Source organism: Schistocerca americana, chromosome 2 (assembly GCF_021461395.2).
Source record: "Schistocerca americana isolate TAMUIC-IGC-003095 chromosome 2, iqSchAmer2.1, whole genome shotgun sequence".
Classification (NCBI taxonomy): domain Eukaryota; kingdom Metazoa; phylum Arthropoda; class Insecta; order Orthoptera; family Acrididae; genus Schistocerca; species Schistocerca americana.
The window spans coordinates 447,903,372-447,923,869 of record NC_060120.1 but is presented as its reverse complement, the minus strand read 5'-3'; the positions used below and the strand labels follow the sequence as shown (position 1 = coordinate 447,923,869).

The window sequence follows — 20,498 nt, the reverse complement described above, 5'->3', positions numbered from 1 at the left end:
CCATTACTGTTTGGGAACATCACATCCATGAATGGCTGCAAATGGTCTCCAAGCAGCCAAACAAAACCAGTTACATCAGTCCATTTCGTGTAAACATGGCCCACATCATATGAAGCCACCACCACCTTGCACTGTGCCTCGCTGACAACTTGGGTCCATCACACTCAAACCCTACCATCAGCTCTTATCAACCGAAATTGGGACTTATCTGACCACACCACAGTTTTCCAGTAGTCTAGGGTCCAACTAATATCGTGATGAGCCCAGGAGAGGTGCTGCAAGCCACATGTCAAACTGTTAGCAAAGGCACTTATGCCTTTATGCTGCTACAGCCCATTAATGGCAAGTCTTACCGCACTGGATACAACTGTTGTATGTCCCTCATTGATTTCTGCGGTTATCTCATGCAGTGTTGCTTGTCTATTAGCACTGACAACTCTGCGAAAAAGCTGCTGCTCTCTATTGTTAAGTGAAGGCCGTCGGCCTCTGCAGTGTTAGCGGTGCAAGGCAATGCCTGATATTTGGTACGCTTAGCACACTCTTGACACCGTGGATCTCAGTAGATTGAATCCCCTAATGATTTCTGAAATGGATTCCCATATGTCTAGATCCAATTTCCATTCTATGTTAGAAGTCTGTTGATTCCCATCGTGTGGCCATAATCACTTCGGAAACCTTCTCGCATGAATCACCTGAGTACAAATGACAGCTCTGCCATTGCACTGCCCTTTTGTACATTGTGTACATGATACTGCCGCCATCTGCATATGGGCATATTGCTATCCCATGACACTGTCACCTCAGTGTATACTCTGCAGGAAGAAGTTTCATAGCAGAGAGTGGCGCCATTAGTTACCATCCTGGGTAATTTAATGAATTAGGTGTAGTAAAGGACAAATTCCGTTTTCCAATGTGGAATTTTTGTGCGTGACCATCTCCTTTTCTTTGGACTGTTTTCCTGTTTTGTTTATGGAAGAGATGAATGAAGGGAATTGTAACAAACCAGTTGGGGAAGATGTAACGACTGTTTCAAGTGCTTGTTTCCTATCTGGAGGCTGTATCATAGTCTCGAAAGTAGCAGAGTTCTGCAGGGAATTTATGAGTGATATGGGAATAGTGAGACGTTTAACCCTATCTCATGGCTCAAAACAGGGCTTGTGACTCTTATTTTACACCTGTTTTAATACTGTGGTAGTGTAGAGAATTAATCCAGGTTTGCCAACAAATAGACAGTACATTATCTATTGTGTTTTGCATGCAGCGAATTGCCAATGAGTACGTGGAATCTGCCTGTAGGGTTGCGTGGAATATCACGAGCTGTTACGGAATATCCATGCATGAAGCGGAAGGAACGTTTCAAATGCAGTTGCATGAATTATAACCATGATGACATAAAAAACTGACTGAAAGGGTGTATGAATCTCATGTTACTATACACCACACATTTTAGAAAGTAAATAATAAATCTGAATTTTTTTGCCCTAGAGACAATTTGACATTGCATATACAATTATCACCAACATCTTAAGAGAGCATCCTACATTGCATAAACTTCACATAGCATTGTATAAATCTGTTGATTCAAATTCAGTCATTCAATTCAAACTGAATCATCATTCTGACTTGTCAGGTGATATACATTTTCACGTGAAATGGAAGACATTAATTTTGGGTACAGAGTGGATTGACGACATGTGGGTAAAAGCTAGTCATAGTGTTCCAAAAAATTAGCCCGATGTTAAGAGGGAGGTTATCACAGTCCCTCTGGTAGAAGAGGTAGTCGATTTATGCTTGGTATATTATGAGGAGCATTTAACAAGTAACGCAACACTTTTCTTTCTGAAAGCACATTCATTTTATTCAGGATTCCAATACACCATACTATTCCCCATTGCTTTGGCTACAAAATCCTATTTTTCAACATACTCTCCATTCAATGCGATAGCCTTACAGCACCTTACTGGGAGGGCCTGAATGCCTGCATGATACCCCTTCTACTGGTCGACCTTGGTGCCAATGTCTTGCTGCATCAACAAATGGTCTTTCATTGCCCCTTATGGTCTCCTCTCATGTGGCAGGCAGCTGAGCAGCAAGGTTTTTGACTCTAATCTGTCAATCATCTACAACGAGAGCGTCTGCACATTCCAACACTGAGTCGCTGGCACACGGCAGTCTGGACAGGTTTGCGCAAATCTGGTTGTAATGATGACAGATGTCTCATCCAGTGAATCACAATGCCTTTGCTCACTGACAGGTCTCCGTAGACATTCTGTAAGCGCTTATGATTATCTTTGATGCTCTACTTTTCCACCAAAAGAAACTCAAATGACAGCTCTCTGCTTCGAATGCACCTCTGTTATGAATGCCATTTTGAAGGCTACACACAGTGCCACCACCCAAATGAACTTCATGAAACTATTGTGGCTGAAGTGGCAATAATCCACTATGTCCCACAATATATTCTGCATTTTTTCCAACTGAAATTGGCCAAGAAAAATAGGTGTTGCATTACTTTTTGAATACCCCTCATAGTATATGCCACTGTTTTATCTCCAGCAGTCAATCGCTTTTCAGGTAGAAGAAAACACATCGAGGTGGACTGTATGCGCACGCACGTGCACCACTATACAGAGGGTGGATGAAACATAAATACACCTTCAGTAATAAAACTTTTGCTATTTAAACTAAATTAAAATTTACTTTTGTTATTTTTCTACATAATTAGCTACCCTTCTGTAAGTCAATTTTCAAAGAAAATATGAGGATGTGACTGAAGTGAATAGCACAATAATTGTAGCAGCTTTGTTTTGTTTCTGAAACACTCTACACCCCGAGCATTCTTCACGAGTCTAAACATACAGCAAGTCATATTTATAAGACAGGAAGCTAGGCACAATGCACAACAGCAATCCAATGCATACTGGTCTAACGAGCACACAACTGTGCTTAGGTTTCACTAGTACCATGTTGCGCTCTTCTATTACTCTATACCGGCATTCTTCAGTTCGAGGGAGCAATGATGGAGCCAAGCCCCATCAAGTATGATTGATTTTGTCAAAAAAGGCCTAACTTGTTAGAAGCATATGAAGCAGCTTATTGTGCTTCATTTAGCAGTTAGAAAACCCAAATAACTGGCATTTTACAGAGTTGCAACTCATTCTTATTGAATGACTGGACACTTATGTGACGTTTCTAAGAAATTTCAGGCATAGATAAGTGCCCATCACTTCTGATGAGTTGTTGATTAGCCTTGATGTTCTCTGCTGTAGTGCAGTATTGCTGAACATGGGCAATGTTTTCAGCATATTCTCATTCTTCTTTTTTCCAAAGTCCAAACAACGGAAAATCCTGGACGGTATAATGACAATATTATGAAAAGGATAGTTGCAACTCATAACATAGCAGAGATGCTGAGTACAATATTATGAAAAGGATAGTTGCGACTCATAATATAGCAGAGATGCTGAGTCGCAGATAGGCACAACAAAAAGACTGTCAAACAAAGTCTTCCGGCAAACAGGCCTACATCAGCATAGACTACACACACACACACACACACACACACACACACACACACGCACACGCACCTCTCACACAAATGACTGCAGTGTCTGGCAGCCTGTGTGTGTGTGTGTGTGTGTGTGTGTGTGTGTGTGTGTGTGTGTGTGTGTGCGTGTCTCTCTCTCTGATCGCAGCAGTTATCCCCTCCAGGGATCTCTCCTCACCTCACTATAGAAACTCTTATGCCTCATACATCCAGCACACAAGAAATGCAAAAATGTTTGTTTACATTTGATCCATTCTCATAACCTTTTTTTTTTTTTTGGTTTAAAGTTTATTTCTTCTGCAGTCTGTAGCTACGGAAATTGTTATGGGTTACAACTACATGAAGATCCTGTTGACGGTACGGCCATCTCTTCTAGTCTTGGTGTATGTTATTCACAAGGCAATTTATACATACACTGTATCTTAAAATTACCTCTTATAACTGCCACTTTAATGCAACTGTATTTATTTGTGCACAAGGAAAAGGAAAATTATGTTTATTATTACCTTCATCAATATTTTGTCTTTCGGTGTATATTAGCTTGGTCATGAGCACTCGTGCTGTTTCTACTACACGACAAGTATAACTGAGTAATTATTATCAACGAAGTATAGCGAGTCGAGGCACACACAGTCTGTACAGTCCTTAAATGAGTGTAAATAAAAACCCGAGACTTTGTTAATACATTTATCAGAAGGGATGAAGTCAAACAGTTCAAATAGTAAAATGATGATTTTGCTGTGCCAAAAAAGTTCATTATCACTGAAATTGGAAGACTTACTTCTCAGGACCTAGAAATCTTGTAGATCTCTTGAAACAGGGTGTAATGGAAATTACTAAATGCCCACAATGAAAAAGCTAAATTGGCTTTTAACCATGTGATGATTGCCCAATTCAGATCAATGCAGTTGCCTCCAGGTAACAAGCAGCGTAGATACATACACAAAAATTTTAATGTTACAGTCTTTTCTTCTGAACTGAGCAGCAGATGACTTGCTATGGCAGTGGTTGTCACAGATGTCAGTAAGCAGTGATTTCAATTATAGTATTGAAATCTGCATTATTAACCACATAACACTGAAGGTGTCGAGTGTGGTGCAAAGTTAAAAACAGGTAGGAATATTTTGATATTTTTAAAACAAGAGTATCACCACTGATAATCTTGCCCTGAAGAGCAGTTTTCACCACTGTCAACCGTTACCGCATTTCTAAACTAAGTGCGTTTGGGAGGTCTGTGATAAATTCTTCAATTGTGTCCACAGTTCTATATTTATGAACTTTAACAATTCACAGAACTCTAATAGGACATAAGCATTATGATTTTGCAATTCTTGGAATTCTCTTTTCAGTTATAGAAAAGCTGCTGGTATTGTTGCCAAATTTTTATTACACATTGGCTGGACTAGTTTTCTATTTTGACACAATAGGTTGATTTTTTTTTCCTTCTTCAAATTTACAACAGTCATCAGTAGCATTCATATAGATTTGAGGCTACACTAAAGAGCCCAAATCTAAAACCTATTTTGTTTAAATATATTTGCCCTTATAAATAAACCCAGTTCACATATATGAACCTGTATCTCGGGTTTATCCTAAATGACACACCTCTATTGATAAGATCATTCTACATTTTCATTTTCATGATCTTGAAATCAATATAATCTAAATAACATATCACTTAAAGATATATGCAATCATTCACAGTATGACATTTTTTACAGGACATGCTGTAACCTAGCAGCACTGACCACTTTGACACCCTGAATCAGCCACAAGAAGGTGAGAAACACCACAATATTGATAACATTATCATCATCTTGACATTCATGATTTTGACAGTGTCACACTAAGGATCATACTACCATTCCAACAATCTAGTGATATCTTTTTTAGTCTCACTTGTCTTTCTACTTCATTTAATTTTCAGGCTTTTGTCTTATTTCAGCACGTTCCACTCATTTTGGTGATTATTTATGGCTTAGGATGCTAAACAGCCGAGTCATTAATGCCCTTCAACTCATTTTATAAGCAGGGCGATTCATCTAAGCTATTTGTTTCAAAACTGCTGGAATCATTTCAGACATCATAACTGATGTGGCGAATTGTAAGAAAGTCCTCGCTAAAAATCATTAGTCTCTTGCCACAACTATATTTCATACAGAGATATTGGTATCAACTACATTTTTTTCAAATATGTTTGCTCTTAGTATCATAGATATCAGAGAGACAAATTCGGCCATATAGTACTCTCCAAAACCCATTAAGTAGTTTCAGAAAATTCACAATGTTGAGAACTTAGGATTTATCTGTTTTGAACACAAACCTATTGCTATTGCATGTGGAAGTTCATGCTGTTACACAGGACATCACATATGGCTGATTGGACATTCCAGCTTGGTGTAGCAACAAAAAAAGAAATCACAACTGCTTGCTACAGGTGTCATATCCCAAGAACAAAGTCTGTCTTCTGCACCTATCCAACAGACATCCTGTGACGGACATTTGTTGTACCAGGTGCAGGGCAACCCGTAGAAGCAGTTATGTCATATACTAGTTCTGTTGTAACTTCTGCATACTCTTGTCTTCAATGTCTCCTTCTTCTGTCCTAATGCCACTCCCAGCCCACTCTGCCACTACTTCATGTGTCACATCCAAATCCCCCTGCCAGCACCAGGGTGAGCAAACCAGTGCCACATTCCTGTATTAAGCTTTACCTGCCCCTCCCCCCATCCATAAGCTGTGTGTGTGTGTGTGTGTGTGTGTGTGTGTGTGTGTGTGTGTGTGTATTATTTACACATTTTTGTGGACTGTCCGACTACATGTCTGGAATGGCATGGCATGATCTATAATCAATTACTTAAGCCTACTCTCCACAGTATATAGAAACACCCAAAATGAACTCCCACTAGTTTTGAAAGTGACTCCCTTTGGTTACAACATCAGCATAACAGATGCAACTCAATTTCAAGCAGTGAGACAGAATGCCAACTGTGACGGCAATGAAGTTCATTAGTCACACATGTTCTAAGTATTGTTGCACTACATTATACAGTATAGCAGACAATTCTTTCTGATGTTCTGAGAATGCACCCTATACCACACAATTCATGTTGTCTCTCAGATTATATACGCTGGTATGTGTTGTTACTGTTGTCGTCTTCAGTCTTAAGACTGGTTTGATGCAGCTCTCCATGCTACATGTTACTCTATCCTGTGAAAGTCTCTTCATCTTCTTCATCTTGGAATACCAACTACAAGCTACATCCTTCTGAAACTTCTGTTCTCTTCTTGTTTTAACTGATTAATGCCCATGTTTCACTTCCTTACACAGCTACACTCCGTACAAATACTTTCAGAAAAGACTTCCTGACACTTAAATGTATATTCTATGCGAAGAAATTCCTCCTCTTCTGGTATATTTTGGAGAACAAACCCAGAGAACACGAGAAACACACTGGTCACATTATGAACATTGTTAACTTCATACAAATCCGTGAAAACCTCAAAGGCACTATACATGTGATTGTAAAGTGGCTTTTGAGACAATTTAAATGGAAACTAGTGGAAGCTATACTTCTATTCCCAGAGGACATACGTATCTATAAATTATTTAGAATTGTGGGCAACCACAGCCAAATGTCCAGATTTTTACAAGTTGGCAAAGAGCGTCACTGTAACCACAAAAAAAAAAAAAAAATTAAAAACATGACCGATTTCATGACAATTAAGGCACATCCACAGGTGAGGATTCTCATTTAGATCACAGGTGGAGGCTCCTAAATTGGCATGAAACCTGTCAGGGTTGTAATAAGAAACTTTCTACAGCCAGAATGGTGTTCTTTGACTTTTTATAAAAACCACCAATAAATAACTCCATGGCTGCCGGACCTTAAACTTCTCACATTATCACTTCCTCAGATATTTACTGTTTTTTTTCCTCTGAATCCCGCCAACGGCTCCACATTTTGCAAGCAATTTCCATAATTTTTTAACATGCTTTGTAAGTCTGATGCAAATAAACACAAAATGGGCAGGTGAATGTTTTTCTAAAACTTGGCATATTTTCGTATTTGGGTGCCTCATCACAATACAATCAAGCACTCAGTCAGACACATAAGATGGGAACTGCAGAACTGTAAAAGGCATCATCTTATCAGTTAGGTTGCATTCACTGTGGCATATGACAACAAGCCCAGACACTATTGCCACAGGTCAACCAACAACCTCAGCCGACAACTCTATCGCAGCGAATGTGATCTCCACGAATCTTTGGCAGGATCCAGGAGGTTAGGTTAAGTTAGTTAGGACCTATCCTAGCAAGGAGGTCAGAATCTATTTTAACCTCCGTGGGTGGGACAGATGCCACAAGGCCTCAGTGCTTGAAGGCAAGGCAAGTGCTAGGTTGGGGATTTTGCTATTAAAAAGATCCGAATGCATGTGAATGAGCTACACCTGCCTCGAAACAAAAGTGGTGTGTCTGTACACTTTTCCCTCAGTTACTGGAATGATCAGCCAAATGTTATGAATATATGAGATGAAGAGAGAAACGTTCTATTTTGTACTCTAGAGGATCCGTGGTGATGTTGAAAAGCAGTATTACAAACATTCTGCACAACTTCAAATAATTCAACAAAACAGACATATGCCAATTAAACTTCAATAACTGTCAACTCACGTGTGAAAGACAAAGTGGAAAAACATACACCACCTTGCAAACCACATCATACGAGAGTTAGCACCCTTCTGCAATAAAAATGTTAGTAATCAGTAATAATAATTTGTAGAGTGTTAATGCCCACCTGCCACATATCAAAAAAGATCCATTACAGAAACTTCAGCTTCAAAATAGACAACTGTCACACTTCTCATTTTAACACACAGTTTTTTGAGGTTATAACAAAGGCCAAAAATTTCTGTTATAGATTTTGTGTGCATTAAGTATGAAATGGCTACACAGCCACAGAACATGCATCATGTGAGTAATATAAGGTAACATTCAATGAACTATTACAAAGATTCTTTTTCCTGGGCAAAAATACACTTTTTCCGTGCTAAGTGACAGTACATTTTCCGTGGATTCTCCCTCGGAACTGTAAAACTTATCAATCCTTTGAATGGTTAACATTTTATACACTCGCGTGGAACTTACTGGAAAAAAAGCAAAGACGGAGGAGAGAAGTTTTGGAAAGACTTAATGAAAAAAAAGGAGAGAAGTTTTCAGAAGACCTTTGATTTGCAGCAACATATACGCTGCATATTTTAGTATTACGAAAGTATAAATTCGAATTGCGCCAAACAAAGTGCATTTGTTTCCGGAGCATTGAAACCGAGGTTGCGATGTCCTTTTGTAAGCCAATCATATCTCATGCCACGTGATCTTGCCAGCCGATGACAGCAGATATTCACAGCATAGGACACGTGTTATAGTCAGCCAATAGCAAAATCACTGTTACATAACGTGAACACACAAAGAGCAAAAGTTAACGGTTTACATTAATATACATAGTATAGCTACAAGGAAAGCTAAGCTTTCACATATAATACTGGTCTCTAACATTAACAAGCTACAACAGAAGCTAGGCTTTCACATGTACTACTGATCTTTTTTGCGCATGTTACACTTCAAGATTCATCACACAAATGTGCCAGTAAATTTAAAATTATGACATAAATGACTGGGCTCGAAATTCTTGTAGGTGGCTGATCCTCAAAGTGTTCAGTTTTAAACGCTCTGCGATTTAGAAATTCATCCCACTTTCTAACACATAACATAATTCATGTAGCATAAAAAGAAATTTACTTTGAAAGTAACGCTTTTCGAACCACCGTTCGCAATAGTATCCGGAGACTGTTAGAAATAGGTTCGATTTACCAGTTGCCAGAGAACGCCAGAAAACAGGCATTATTGCGCGTGCGCAGCTGCAGTGATGTAGGAAGCCCACATGTTCATATGTATAAAGCACTAAGAGAGCTTATATTACACCATAAAAGAAACAGGGCATCAGAGGATACTACCAAGAGCAACATCACTGAAATGCATAATTCTGCTTGAAGTGCACATTAGTTTTTTCCCGATTCTCAATGAAGTAGGTCCAACCTGATATTAAGCTTTTCAGTGTGGTTTTCGGGATGTAAATTTTCTTGGAGTACCAGTACTCTACGATCTCATTTTTGGTTCTTTATTATCGCATGCCATACAAGGCAGAAGATGATACCATGCACTTGAAATTCAGCGAACAGTTGGAACTAGCCAATACTGTGGAATGAAACACTTTGTTTGGAATAGAATGATTGCCTCTGAGGAAAGATTAATAAAGCCAAATTTGTTTAGCAAACTAGCAAAATTAACTTCATTGTTCTGCAAGGTGATTGATGCTTGACTGCTAATAACTTGGAAATAAAATAAAATCAGAAAAATGAAACTAATAATATATTTTTCCTCATAATTATGTGAATGTATTTTAATTCACTTGATAGCTCCCGGCCACAGAAATCCATTTTGTTTTCATTTGACGTTGGGGCTGTAAACGAAGAGAAGCAGCGAAATCACTTAACGCAAACACAGGTCACATGGAGACTAAACCCCTCCCCACTACAACTCGGACAACTCTGCGCATTCGCGAATGTGGCAGCTAGGGCGCATGAGAAAAATGTTTCTGGTTTGCATCTGGCTGCTTGCTGCTACTGCTGATACAGCTAACAGCCACATTTCCAGTAGTGGGAAGCACGAGAAGGTACTGCTCATACGCGAGTCAACTGCACATCCTCATCAGCCCGCTGGCAACTGGTCAAACAAACCTAATGTGAACAGTTGTGACTTCATGCTCATAGCAAGCAGTTTATTGTTACGAAGAATTACGTATTCTTCACCCTACAGCCTATGACATATTTTTGCTATTTGTGGACACTTGCGCGTGCTCGGTGTTTTGTTGTTGTAAATTGTGCATTTCCTTTGCCACTAAAGTTTTTTTTTACTCTCATTTATATTTTATTGCTGCAGTATCATTCTCCAGTAGCAGGATACAGTAACAATCTTTGCTAGAGATCCAATTGTTACCAGCTAAAATTACAAAAGTTTAACTGAAAGCTAAAACAATGAAAAATTCCCGGAATTCCGAAAAATTCCAGTAATTCCGAAAAATTCCCGGAATTCCGAAAAATTCCAGTAATTCCGAAAAATTCCCGGGTTTTTCCCAGATGAAAAAATCCCCAGGTTTTTTCTATATTTCCCGGTTGTACCGGGTCATAAACACCCTGTTTTTATGTTGTTTGAAGTCTGTTACCTCCAATCAAAGAAAAATTTCAGAACACATATTCAGAGATATATCCCAGTTATTATCTTTCTCACCCTCAGGATGTCACAAACTACTACTTTCTTGTACGAAATACTAAGACTGTGCACATAATGGTGTACTGGTTTGAAAACATCGGCCATCACCAGCAGATGTCAGTTGTTGGTAGTGCCACCCCCCACCCTCGATGTTGGTGCCACTGTCACTGTTGCATTACTGAGATATAAAAGAGATAAGGTACACAGGTAGCAGATTTAATACCCAATTACATGAGGAACAACAAGGTGATTGTATGTTACATACAGATGCTTCTGGTTAAACATTCCACCATTCTCACTACTGTAAAATGATGTCATCTGAAATGCATTAAATTTATCTCTCTACTTAATAGCTGCTGTCTCTTTGAAGACCAAGAAAATGTGAGTGATACTAAAAGACGCTGAGCGAAATATATGAATCTCTGCCAGCACCCAAGCACAATAGTTATCTTTAAGTCTATTTACTCAAATCAACACAATGACGTGTGCCATACCTTGAATCCCAACTCTGACAGTAGTTTGAACTGTCTACTGGACCACACAATATCTCTCGTTAATTGCTTTGGACCCTGAAAAATAAACAAATAGATAAATAAATACACAACACACACACACACACACACACACACACACACACACACAACATACGGTGGAAGGGAAAAAAAAACACAAATGTAGTAACCACAGAAACAGAACATAACAATGTGTTCTAAATGGTATTTTGCAAACGCACAGCAAACAATATCCAGTAACTAAGTAACTATTGCCAGTCTGATTATAGTACAAATCGTATTCCAAATTGTATTCAGTGCTTTAAGTTTGTCTTTCACACATGAAATGTTTGACAGTAATTACTGAATGTATTTAAAACAGACAATAGATCAGAACACACATCATTTGCTGAGAATATTGTTTATGTTTGGAGGAAAATGAATGCTTCGTAAATATTGTGTGGTTATTATTGAGAAAACTGTTTGTGTATTTGGACAGCCAACACCCAAAGCCCAAATCTGATACTCAGCAAACCCATATGCTAGATTCGAATTCATATGCTTTGATGGCTGGTTTCATCACTGAATCTTTTTTTTCTCCAGAAAACATTCTGATAGTACAAATCGTCTTCAGTTATTGGTGTTGTCTACGATATTGTAACTAGTCCACAGCATTTATTATTTTGAAACAAGATGGTGCAACATTATATGCTCTCAAAGTGAGGCGCGTTCTGAACAACAAATTTCTGGATCTATGATAAATTTTCGGTTCACAGTGGAGTGGACACTGATTTGAAACTTTCGGGAGATTAAAACTGTGTGATGGACTTGGACTTCACAGGCAAGTGCTCATCTGCGGAAGACAACAAATCACAGTCCAGCACACACTTTAAATCTGGCATGAAGTTTTACATATACTTCTGGATGTTTATTTGCTGAGGTCTCGGCCTCAAAATGACACATATTTTGCCCTTTACCGAGACTCTGACGTTATGTTAAATACAGGGTTTACCAGTCTTCCCCGTAATGGACACCAAAGCTTTGAATTTATAAAATGAAGGGTATTCTACCACTCTCAGACGACAACTTCATTCAACCAACAGCTTCAGTTTTCAAATTCTTTACCAAATATTTACCTGCATAAAAAAAAGCACAATCCTGCCCCAAAATTGAAAAACATGTGAATGTAATGCAACAAAGATAGTCACCTAGAACAACATCTACATCTAAGTGATTACTCCGCTATTCACAATAAAGTGCCTGGCAGAAGGTTCAATGAACCACCTTCAAGCTGTCTCTCTACTGTTCCACTTTCGAACGGCGTGCGGGAAAAACGAGCTCTTAAATTTTTCTCTCAATTTTATCATGATGATCATTTCTCCCTATATAGGTGGATGTCAACAGTGTGTTTTCGCAATCGGAGGAGAAAATTGTCGATTGAAATTTCATGAGAAGATCCCATCACAACAAAAAAAGCCATTGTTTTAATGATAGCCACTGCAATTCACGTATCACGTCTGTGGCACTATCTCCCCTACTTCGCAATAATACAAAATGAGCTGCCCTTCTTTGTACTTTTTCGATGTCATCAGTCAGTCCCATCTGATGTGGATCCCACACCGCACAGCAATACTCCAGAATACAGCAGACAAGTGTTATGTAAGGAGTCTCTTTAGTAGACCTGTTGCACCTTCTAAGTGTCCTGCCAATGAATCACAATCTTTGGTTGGCTCTACCCACAACATTTTCTATGTGATCTTTCCAATTTAGGGTATCTGTCATTGTAATCCCTAAGCATTTAGTTGAATTTACAGCCTTCAGATTTGTGTGACTTATCGCATAATCAATATTTAGTGGATTTCTTTTAGTACTCGTGTGAATAACTTCATACTTTTCTTTAGTCAGGGACAAATGTCACTTTTCGTACCATACAGGTATCTTATCTAAATCATATTGCAATTTATTTTGGTCATCTGATGACTTTACAAGACGGTATATGACAGCATCATCTGCAAACAATCTAAGACGGCTATTGGGATTGTCTCCTATGCCGTTAATATAGATCAAGAACAATAGAGGGCCTATAACACTTCCTTGGGGAACGCCAGATATTACTTCTGTTTTATTCCATGACTTTCCTTCTATTACTATGAACTGTGACCTTACTGACAGGAAATCATGAATCCAGCACAACTGAGGCGATATTCCCGAAGCATGAACTTTGCTTAGAAGATGCTCGTGAGAAACAGTGTCGAAAGCCTTCTGAAAATCTAAAAATATGGGCTCAATTTGACATCCCCTGTCGATAGCACTCATTACTTCACAAGTATAAAGGGTTAGTTGTGTTTAGATGGAACCACATTTTCTTAATCTGTGCTGATTACATGTCAATAAATCTTTTTCTTCGAGGTGCTTCATATTGTTCATATACAGTATATGTTCCACAACCCTATGGCAAATCGACGTTAATGATATGGGTCTGTGATTCAACAGATTACTCCGACTTCCCTTTTTAGGTATTGGTGTGACTTCAGGGTCAATTAAAATGAAGAGGCCCAATAAAAATTAAGTTCGTTGCTTGACCATTTTTAAATATTTTAATTTTTTTAATATGTGAATACCCTATAATTGTGAAGTTCAAAACAGTTTTTTTTAACCTTTACCGGATGGTGGCCAATTTTGTTTGTAAGCACGCAACGATGTTTCAGATCAGAGACGTTAGCAAAAATGTGAATCTCTCTGCACTGGGTTATGTTAAAAAGTGTCCTCTTCAACATTGTCTATTACACACAATATCCTACATTCAAAACCAACCAGTCAAAATTACCTCCAAAGTTTGGTATCCAAATTTTCAAAAATCCACTTTTTAGGCCCAAAAATAACACACAATGAGTAATTTATGAGACCCTATTTTTTCCTACAGTTAGATATCATACCCTACTAGCCTCATATAGAGCAAGAACATTTACAAATGTTTCCTTCATTTTTTATGAATTTTTGAAATTTGAAAATTTTCATTTTTTGTAAAGTTTGGGGTTGGGTATCTTAGGTGGGACTGAATATAAAAATTTGATTTTTGCCCTGTTTGTACACCGATATGATACCAACACACTGTAAAAATTTCAATATTGATTTCTGATTGTGAACAAAGATATGAATTTTTGAAAATGGGGAAATAATTCACACATTGATGTGTGATACTGGCAGAATATAATCAATTATTATTGAAGTAAGGTACTGAATTATATACAGAAAGGGGAAACATCATTGAAATTAACATTTATATTATTTTGACAAACTTCATATAAATATTTTCAATTAATATCCTTCGAGGTGCGACTGTTTCTAAACCTGGTGGTAAATGATAAGAACACTTATTTCTTCAGACAGCTTCTGTGATACAGAATAAGACCTCCCACTTGCTGTGGTAAGTTCAAGCACTGAAAGTTTCCTTACATTTATCATTGGTATTCAAACTTTGTCACTATTAGATTTCTTAAATGATGTTCTTGGGCCAGTAGGGCGGTAAAAATGTACAAAAACATAATTGTTTTCCAAACTTATTCTTTCAACCTCTGCAAGCCACCACTGTCCATCATACACACATGCCACTATGTCATTCAACATTAAAGACAAGATACGTAATTTTACAGACACAATGGTCCTCATAAATTTCAGTTTCTGATGTTACATAGCATCAAACTAAGTTCTCTGCAATGCCAAGGAATTTGTGGGAATGCCTTTTTTTTTTTATTGCTATTCGATTTTCAAATCTGGTTTGAAGTGTTGTTTTCATCAGCTTCTCCACCTTGAAAAAAATTTCTTTTATATGGTTTATTGCATATTTTTGGAACACATGTACAGCCAAAGTATTGTGTTCCAAGTAGTCATTTAGAACGCAAATTGAGTAACTGCAAACTTCATCTTTCTTGAATAAAATGTTCTCGGGTTCCAACCGAGTCAATTGGTTAAAACTACACGACCTTTCGGCCAAGCACTACTTGGCCATTGTCAAGTGTATGACTGCCAGTGGCCTGTTGGTGCGCCCTTATACGAGGGCAGTTCAATAAGTAATGCAACACATTTTTTTTCTGAAACAGCGGTTGTTTCATTCAGCATTGAAATACACCAGGTTATTCCCCAATCTTTTAGCCACACAACACTATTTTTCAACGTAATCACCATTCAATGCTACGGCCTTACGCCACCTTGAAATGAGGGCCTGTATGCCTGCACGGTACCATTCCACTGGTCGATGTCGGAGCCAACGTCGTACTGCATCAATAACTACTTCATCATCCGCGTAGTGCCTCCCACGGATTGCGTCCTTCATTGGGCCAAACATGTGGAAATCCGACAGTGTGAGATCGGGGCTGTAGGGTGCATGAGGAACAACAGTCCACTGAAGTTTTGTGAGCTCCTCTCTGGTGTGAAGACTTGTGTGAGGTCTTGCGTTGTCATGAAGAAGGAGAAGTTCGTTCTGATTTTTGTGCCTACGAACACGCTGAAGTCGTTTCTTCAATTTCTGAAGAGTAGCACAATACACTTCAGAGTTGATCATTTGACCATGGGGAAGGACATCTAACAGAATAACCCCTTCAGCGTCCCAGAAGACTGTAACCATGACTTTACCGGCTGAGGGTATGGCTTTAAACTTTTTCTTGGTAGGGGAGTGGGTGTGGCGCCACTCCATTGATTGCCGTTTTGTTTCAGGTTCGAAGTGATGAACCCACGTTTCATCGCCTGTAACAATCTTTGACAAGAAATTGTCACCCTCAGCCACATGACGAGCAAGCAATTCCGCACAGATGGTTCTCCTTTGCTCTTTATGGTGTTCGGTTAGACAACAAGGGACCCACCGGGAACAAACCTTTGAATATCCCAACTGGTGAACAATTGTGACAGCACTACCAACAGAGATGTCAAGTTGAGCACTGAGTTGTTTGATGGTGATCCGTCGATCATCTCGAACGAGTGTGTTCACACGCTCCGCCATTGCAGGAGTCACAGCTGTGCACGGCCGGCCCGCACGCGGGAGATCAGACAGTCTTGCTTGAACTTGCGGCGATGATGACACACGCTTTGCCCAACGACTCACCGAGCTTTTGTCCACTGCCAGATCACCGTAGACATTCTGCAAGCGCCTATGAATATCTGAGATGTCCTGGTTTTCCACCAAAAGAAACTCGATCACTGCCCATTGTTTGCAACGCACATCCGTTACAGACGCCATTTTAACAGCTCCGTACAGCGCTGCCACCTGTCGGAAGTCAATGAAACTATACAAGACGAAGCAGGAATGTTTGAAAATATTCCACAAGAAATTTCCGGTTTTTTCAACCAAAATTGGCCGAGAAAAAAAATGTGTTGCATTACTTATTGAACTGCCCTCGTATATGCTAGCTGCCGGCTGTGACGTCACTGGTGCCCGTGACATTGCCATATTTGGGCATGTTTTGAGTCGGCGTTCGATGTGCCCTCTTCAACCGCGCGATTGCCGGATCCCATGCAGCGCTGAGCTGTAAGCCACCATCTCTATTCAGGGTGTTTGTGGTAATTTTTATTTTAATAGCTTCCTGTATTTAACTGTCCCAGAATCCGTCAGTGCGAGCCACGACAGAAGTATCGTCAAATTTTATGTGGTGACCGTTTTCTAACGCATGCTCAACTAACGCAGATTTCTCTGGATAGCGTAGGCGATAATACCTCTCATGTTCTTTCCCGCGTTGTTCCACAGTGTGCACTGTTTGTCCGATGTACTTCTGGCCACACTCACAAGGTATTTCGTAAACTCCAGGTGTTCTGAGACCTACAGCGTCTTTAACTGGTCTCAGTAATTGACGGATTTTCGTTGGAGGCCTGAAGATCGATTTGATCTTGTGTCTTTTCAACAGGCGGCTTATCTTGCCTGACACAGAGCCACAGAATGGCAGCAAAGCAAGTTTCTTTTTCTGCTCTTCGTCGCTGGTCTTATTCTGATATTTCCGAGAAATCACTTCTTTCACTTGATGGGTGCTGTAGCCGTTATTCCTGAAAAACCTTGCGTAGGTGGCTCAGTTCGTGGGGCAGGTTGTCGTCATCTGATATTACTCTTGCACGATGCACCAATGTTTGCAATACTCTGCGCTTCTGTGCTGGATGATGATGGCTGGTGGCGTGCAGGTACAGGTCTGTGTGGGTGGGTTTTCTGTAGACGCTGTGGCCAAGGCAGCCAAAAACATTTTATTCAATGTTATCGCCGTGAGACTCTGCATTCATTCATCTATCTTATTTTTAAAGTAGAGAATAAATGGATGCACTGTTGCCTTGTCATTGACCCAGTGGTACTCTTGTATAGCATCCTGAATTACAAATGTAATTTTTTTTTGCAAAATCAGCTGGCAGTAGGCATTCAGTTTCATAAAGCTGTGCTTTTTTTGTCCTTCCAAAACTTACTTTGGAGTTAAGAAACATAGTGGCGACTTTTGAGTTTTTGTAAGTTATCAATTGAAGATTCCATGTACTCTTCCTGAGATTTAACCACTGTTATCATTTCTGCCCTGTCAATTGCAGTTGTGTACATAGTTCCGCGTAGTTAGCGCGTACACAATTTTCCCACTAGAGGGCGCCCCGCTAAGCACAACAGCGCAGGCACAGCGCTCGTCCGTCTCTGCACTACGAGATGGCGCTGCCTTAGAGATGGACCAAATTCTGCTTCCGCCGATCCGCGTATTAATATGTAACGCAGCCAATGAGATTGCCGCTAACATAGAACCTTTTCTCCTCGCGGATCACACGCGCGCAGTGATACCTGAACGCGCAAGGTATTATAACGAGTGTACAGACCCCCAATTAGTCAGTCTGTACGAGTCTGCATTACTCTGTACCAGTCTATAGTCAAGTTTCAGTCTGTGCCTAATAAGATTACCATATTCCTGTACATAGCCATGAAGATAAAGGTATAGAGACTTTGTCAAGTATCAGAGAGATGTGAGAATAGGATTAACGTACCAAGACCAAAAGAACTTCAGATTGTCAATTGTAAATAGCATCCAGAATCAAGTTACGTAATGTTAATGCTTGTTATTATTTTAATAAATGTGTGTGAAAATTAATCAAGTTCTGTTTAAAGTTGGTCATTGTCAATCTGCGACTCTAAAAAAGTGCAAGTGGCATTTCTATCGTCCGACCTAAAGGCAGAAGATAAACATGCCACAATAAGACCACGAGACATATGCCTACTTCGTTAGAGCGACGAGTCAAATAATCTGATGGTGTGTGTGTGTGTGTGTGTGTGTGTGTGTACCGAAGGTCTTACAGTACGCACACCACAATTGTCATCCACTGTTTGAAGGTAATACTGTCTGGCATATCCTCATCACATTCATGAAACAATTCAATAACGGTTTCCTCACCAGGGCATTTATTCAATAAACTCATGATGCAGTCATAACTGTTAGTATCACAAATCATTAAATCTAGTAACTCTTTGTATTTAAGATCACCGAGTTTTGCATCCGCAATCATCAGTTTGACATTGTGATGATATAAACAAATGCATATGGAGTGTGTCCCTGAGGATCCAGCCGAAATACACCACTTAGGGTGGAGGTCACAAAATTTTGACCTTCCAATTTTGCATTCAGGATGAAAATTTTTGAATGCGACATAAGTTTATTTAAATTTCACAGCACTAGTCATTTCTGCTTTGTTACTTTAACTCTATTTATAACAACTCTTTTGCTATCTTTGCAACCTAGGCACATTCTACTATTTTCATCGTCTGCAAAAAACTGCTGGATCTTTTGAATTGTTTCTTCACTTATACCTACTCCTTTCTTCTTTCCTAAAACTCGAAGAATGCCTTGATCTTTCACTAAATTTCAGGTTAGTTTAAGCAAATGATGAGAAACATTGAATTCGTGAACTATTTTTTTCTCTTGACCATGAGTCGGGGAGCAAACTTAAAATTTTAACTTTTTCCTCTTTAGATGTCACTGACATTTAATTTTTAATTTCTCTATTAAGCTCAAATATTCAGTGTCAGATGATGCTGGTGGTAGGTTTTCTTCTTCTTTAGAAATAATGTTGGTATCTGTATTATTAAAGCATGAATCCAAGTCTTTTCTCATTTTGTCTGAAATTTGTTGTACCTTATTTTCAGTAGCTGCTTTTCTTTTTCTGCTACTTAATTTTATTAGTTTTGAAGCAGGAGATATGTCTAACTTAGAACAAGCAAAATCCAATATGCTAACAGCTTCCTCATTAGGAATATAAATGTCATTAACAAGGTTACATGATTCTGGTTCTGGATTCACAACAAATATTTTTGAGTAACAATTTGGGCACAGGGAATTTCCAGGAATCACATTACGTTTCATTTGGGAAGCTGTTTCACTCTCACACAACAAGGACAAATGTTCAAGTTTTATTTCCCTCAAACCTTTAGTGTTAGGCTTTTTATGAACTTTATAAGTGGATCACAGCACTTTCTTCCAAAAATGTGGTTGTTTTTCAGAATATATTTGTTCTCTTGATAGTCACACATGTTACAGAAGAACATACTTGAAATTTAAACAAAGTTTGTCTAACTTCATCAAAGTCATTTACATTTTTCAAGTTTTTTGAAATTAAACCATAAACTGTCTTGTGACACACTTCACTTGCTATCTGTCCAACAGAGCACTGTTCATCCATGTAATTGCATTCCAGTTAATATCTCAAAATTAATTACACACAGAACAAAGCACATAACACATTCTACACTCTCGATGAGGTATGTACAGTCGCTCTAACAGATGTTTCCGAACGGACTGACTACAACAATGCCACACCCAGCAATAATTTACTTCTTTATTAACAATAAACCTAAACGTAAATGTGCAATTTTATTACCATAGAACAAAAGCGAAAGCTCCTATGGTTTAATATTGCATTATTAAAAATAAATAAACTAAATGAATACTGGGTGATAGGTGTACAAACTGTGCAAAAATCGTATTTTTATATTCAGTCCCACCTGAGATAACTAACCCCAAACTCTACAAAAAATGAAAATACTCAAATTTCAAAAATTCATAAAAAATTAAGGACACATTTAACTACTCTTGCTCTTTATGAGGCTAGTAGGGTATGATACCTAACTATAGGA

The 20,498-nt window shown here is 38.8% G+C and overlaps 1 protein-coding gene across 1 annotated transcript in view; it reads right to left on the bottom strand.

Annotated features, from left to right (window-relative positions):
• Nucleotides 1-20,498, bottom strand: part of LOC124592855 (protein Gawky) — a 283,677-nt gene that overhangs the window by 98,243 nt on the left and 164,936 nt on the right. The window contains exon 14 of the mRNA XM_047131874.1: nucleotides 11,372-11,446. Coding sequence (XP_046987830.1) covers nucleotides 11,372-11,446 — 75 coding nt within the window. The remainder of the gene's footprint in view (nucleotides 1-11,371; nucleotides 11,447-20,498) is intronic.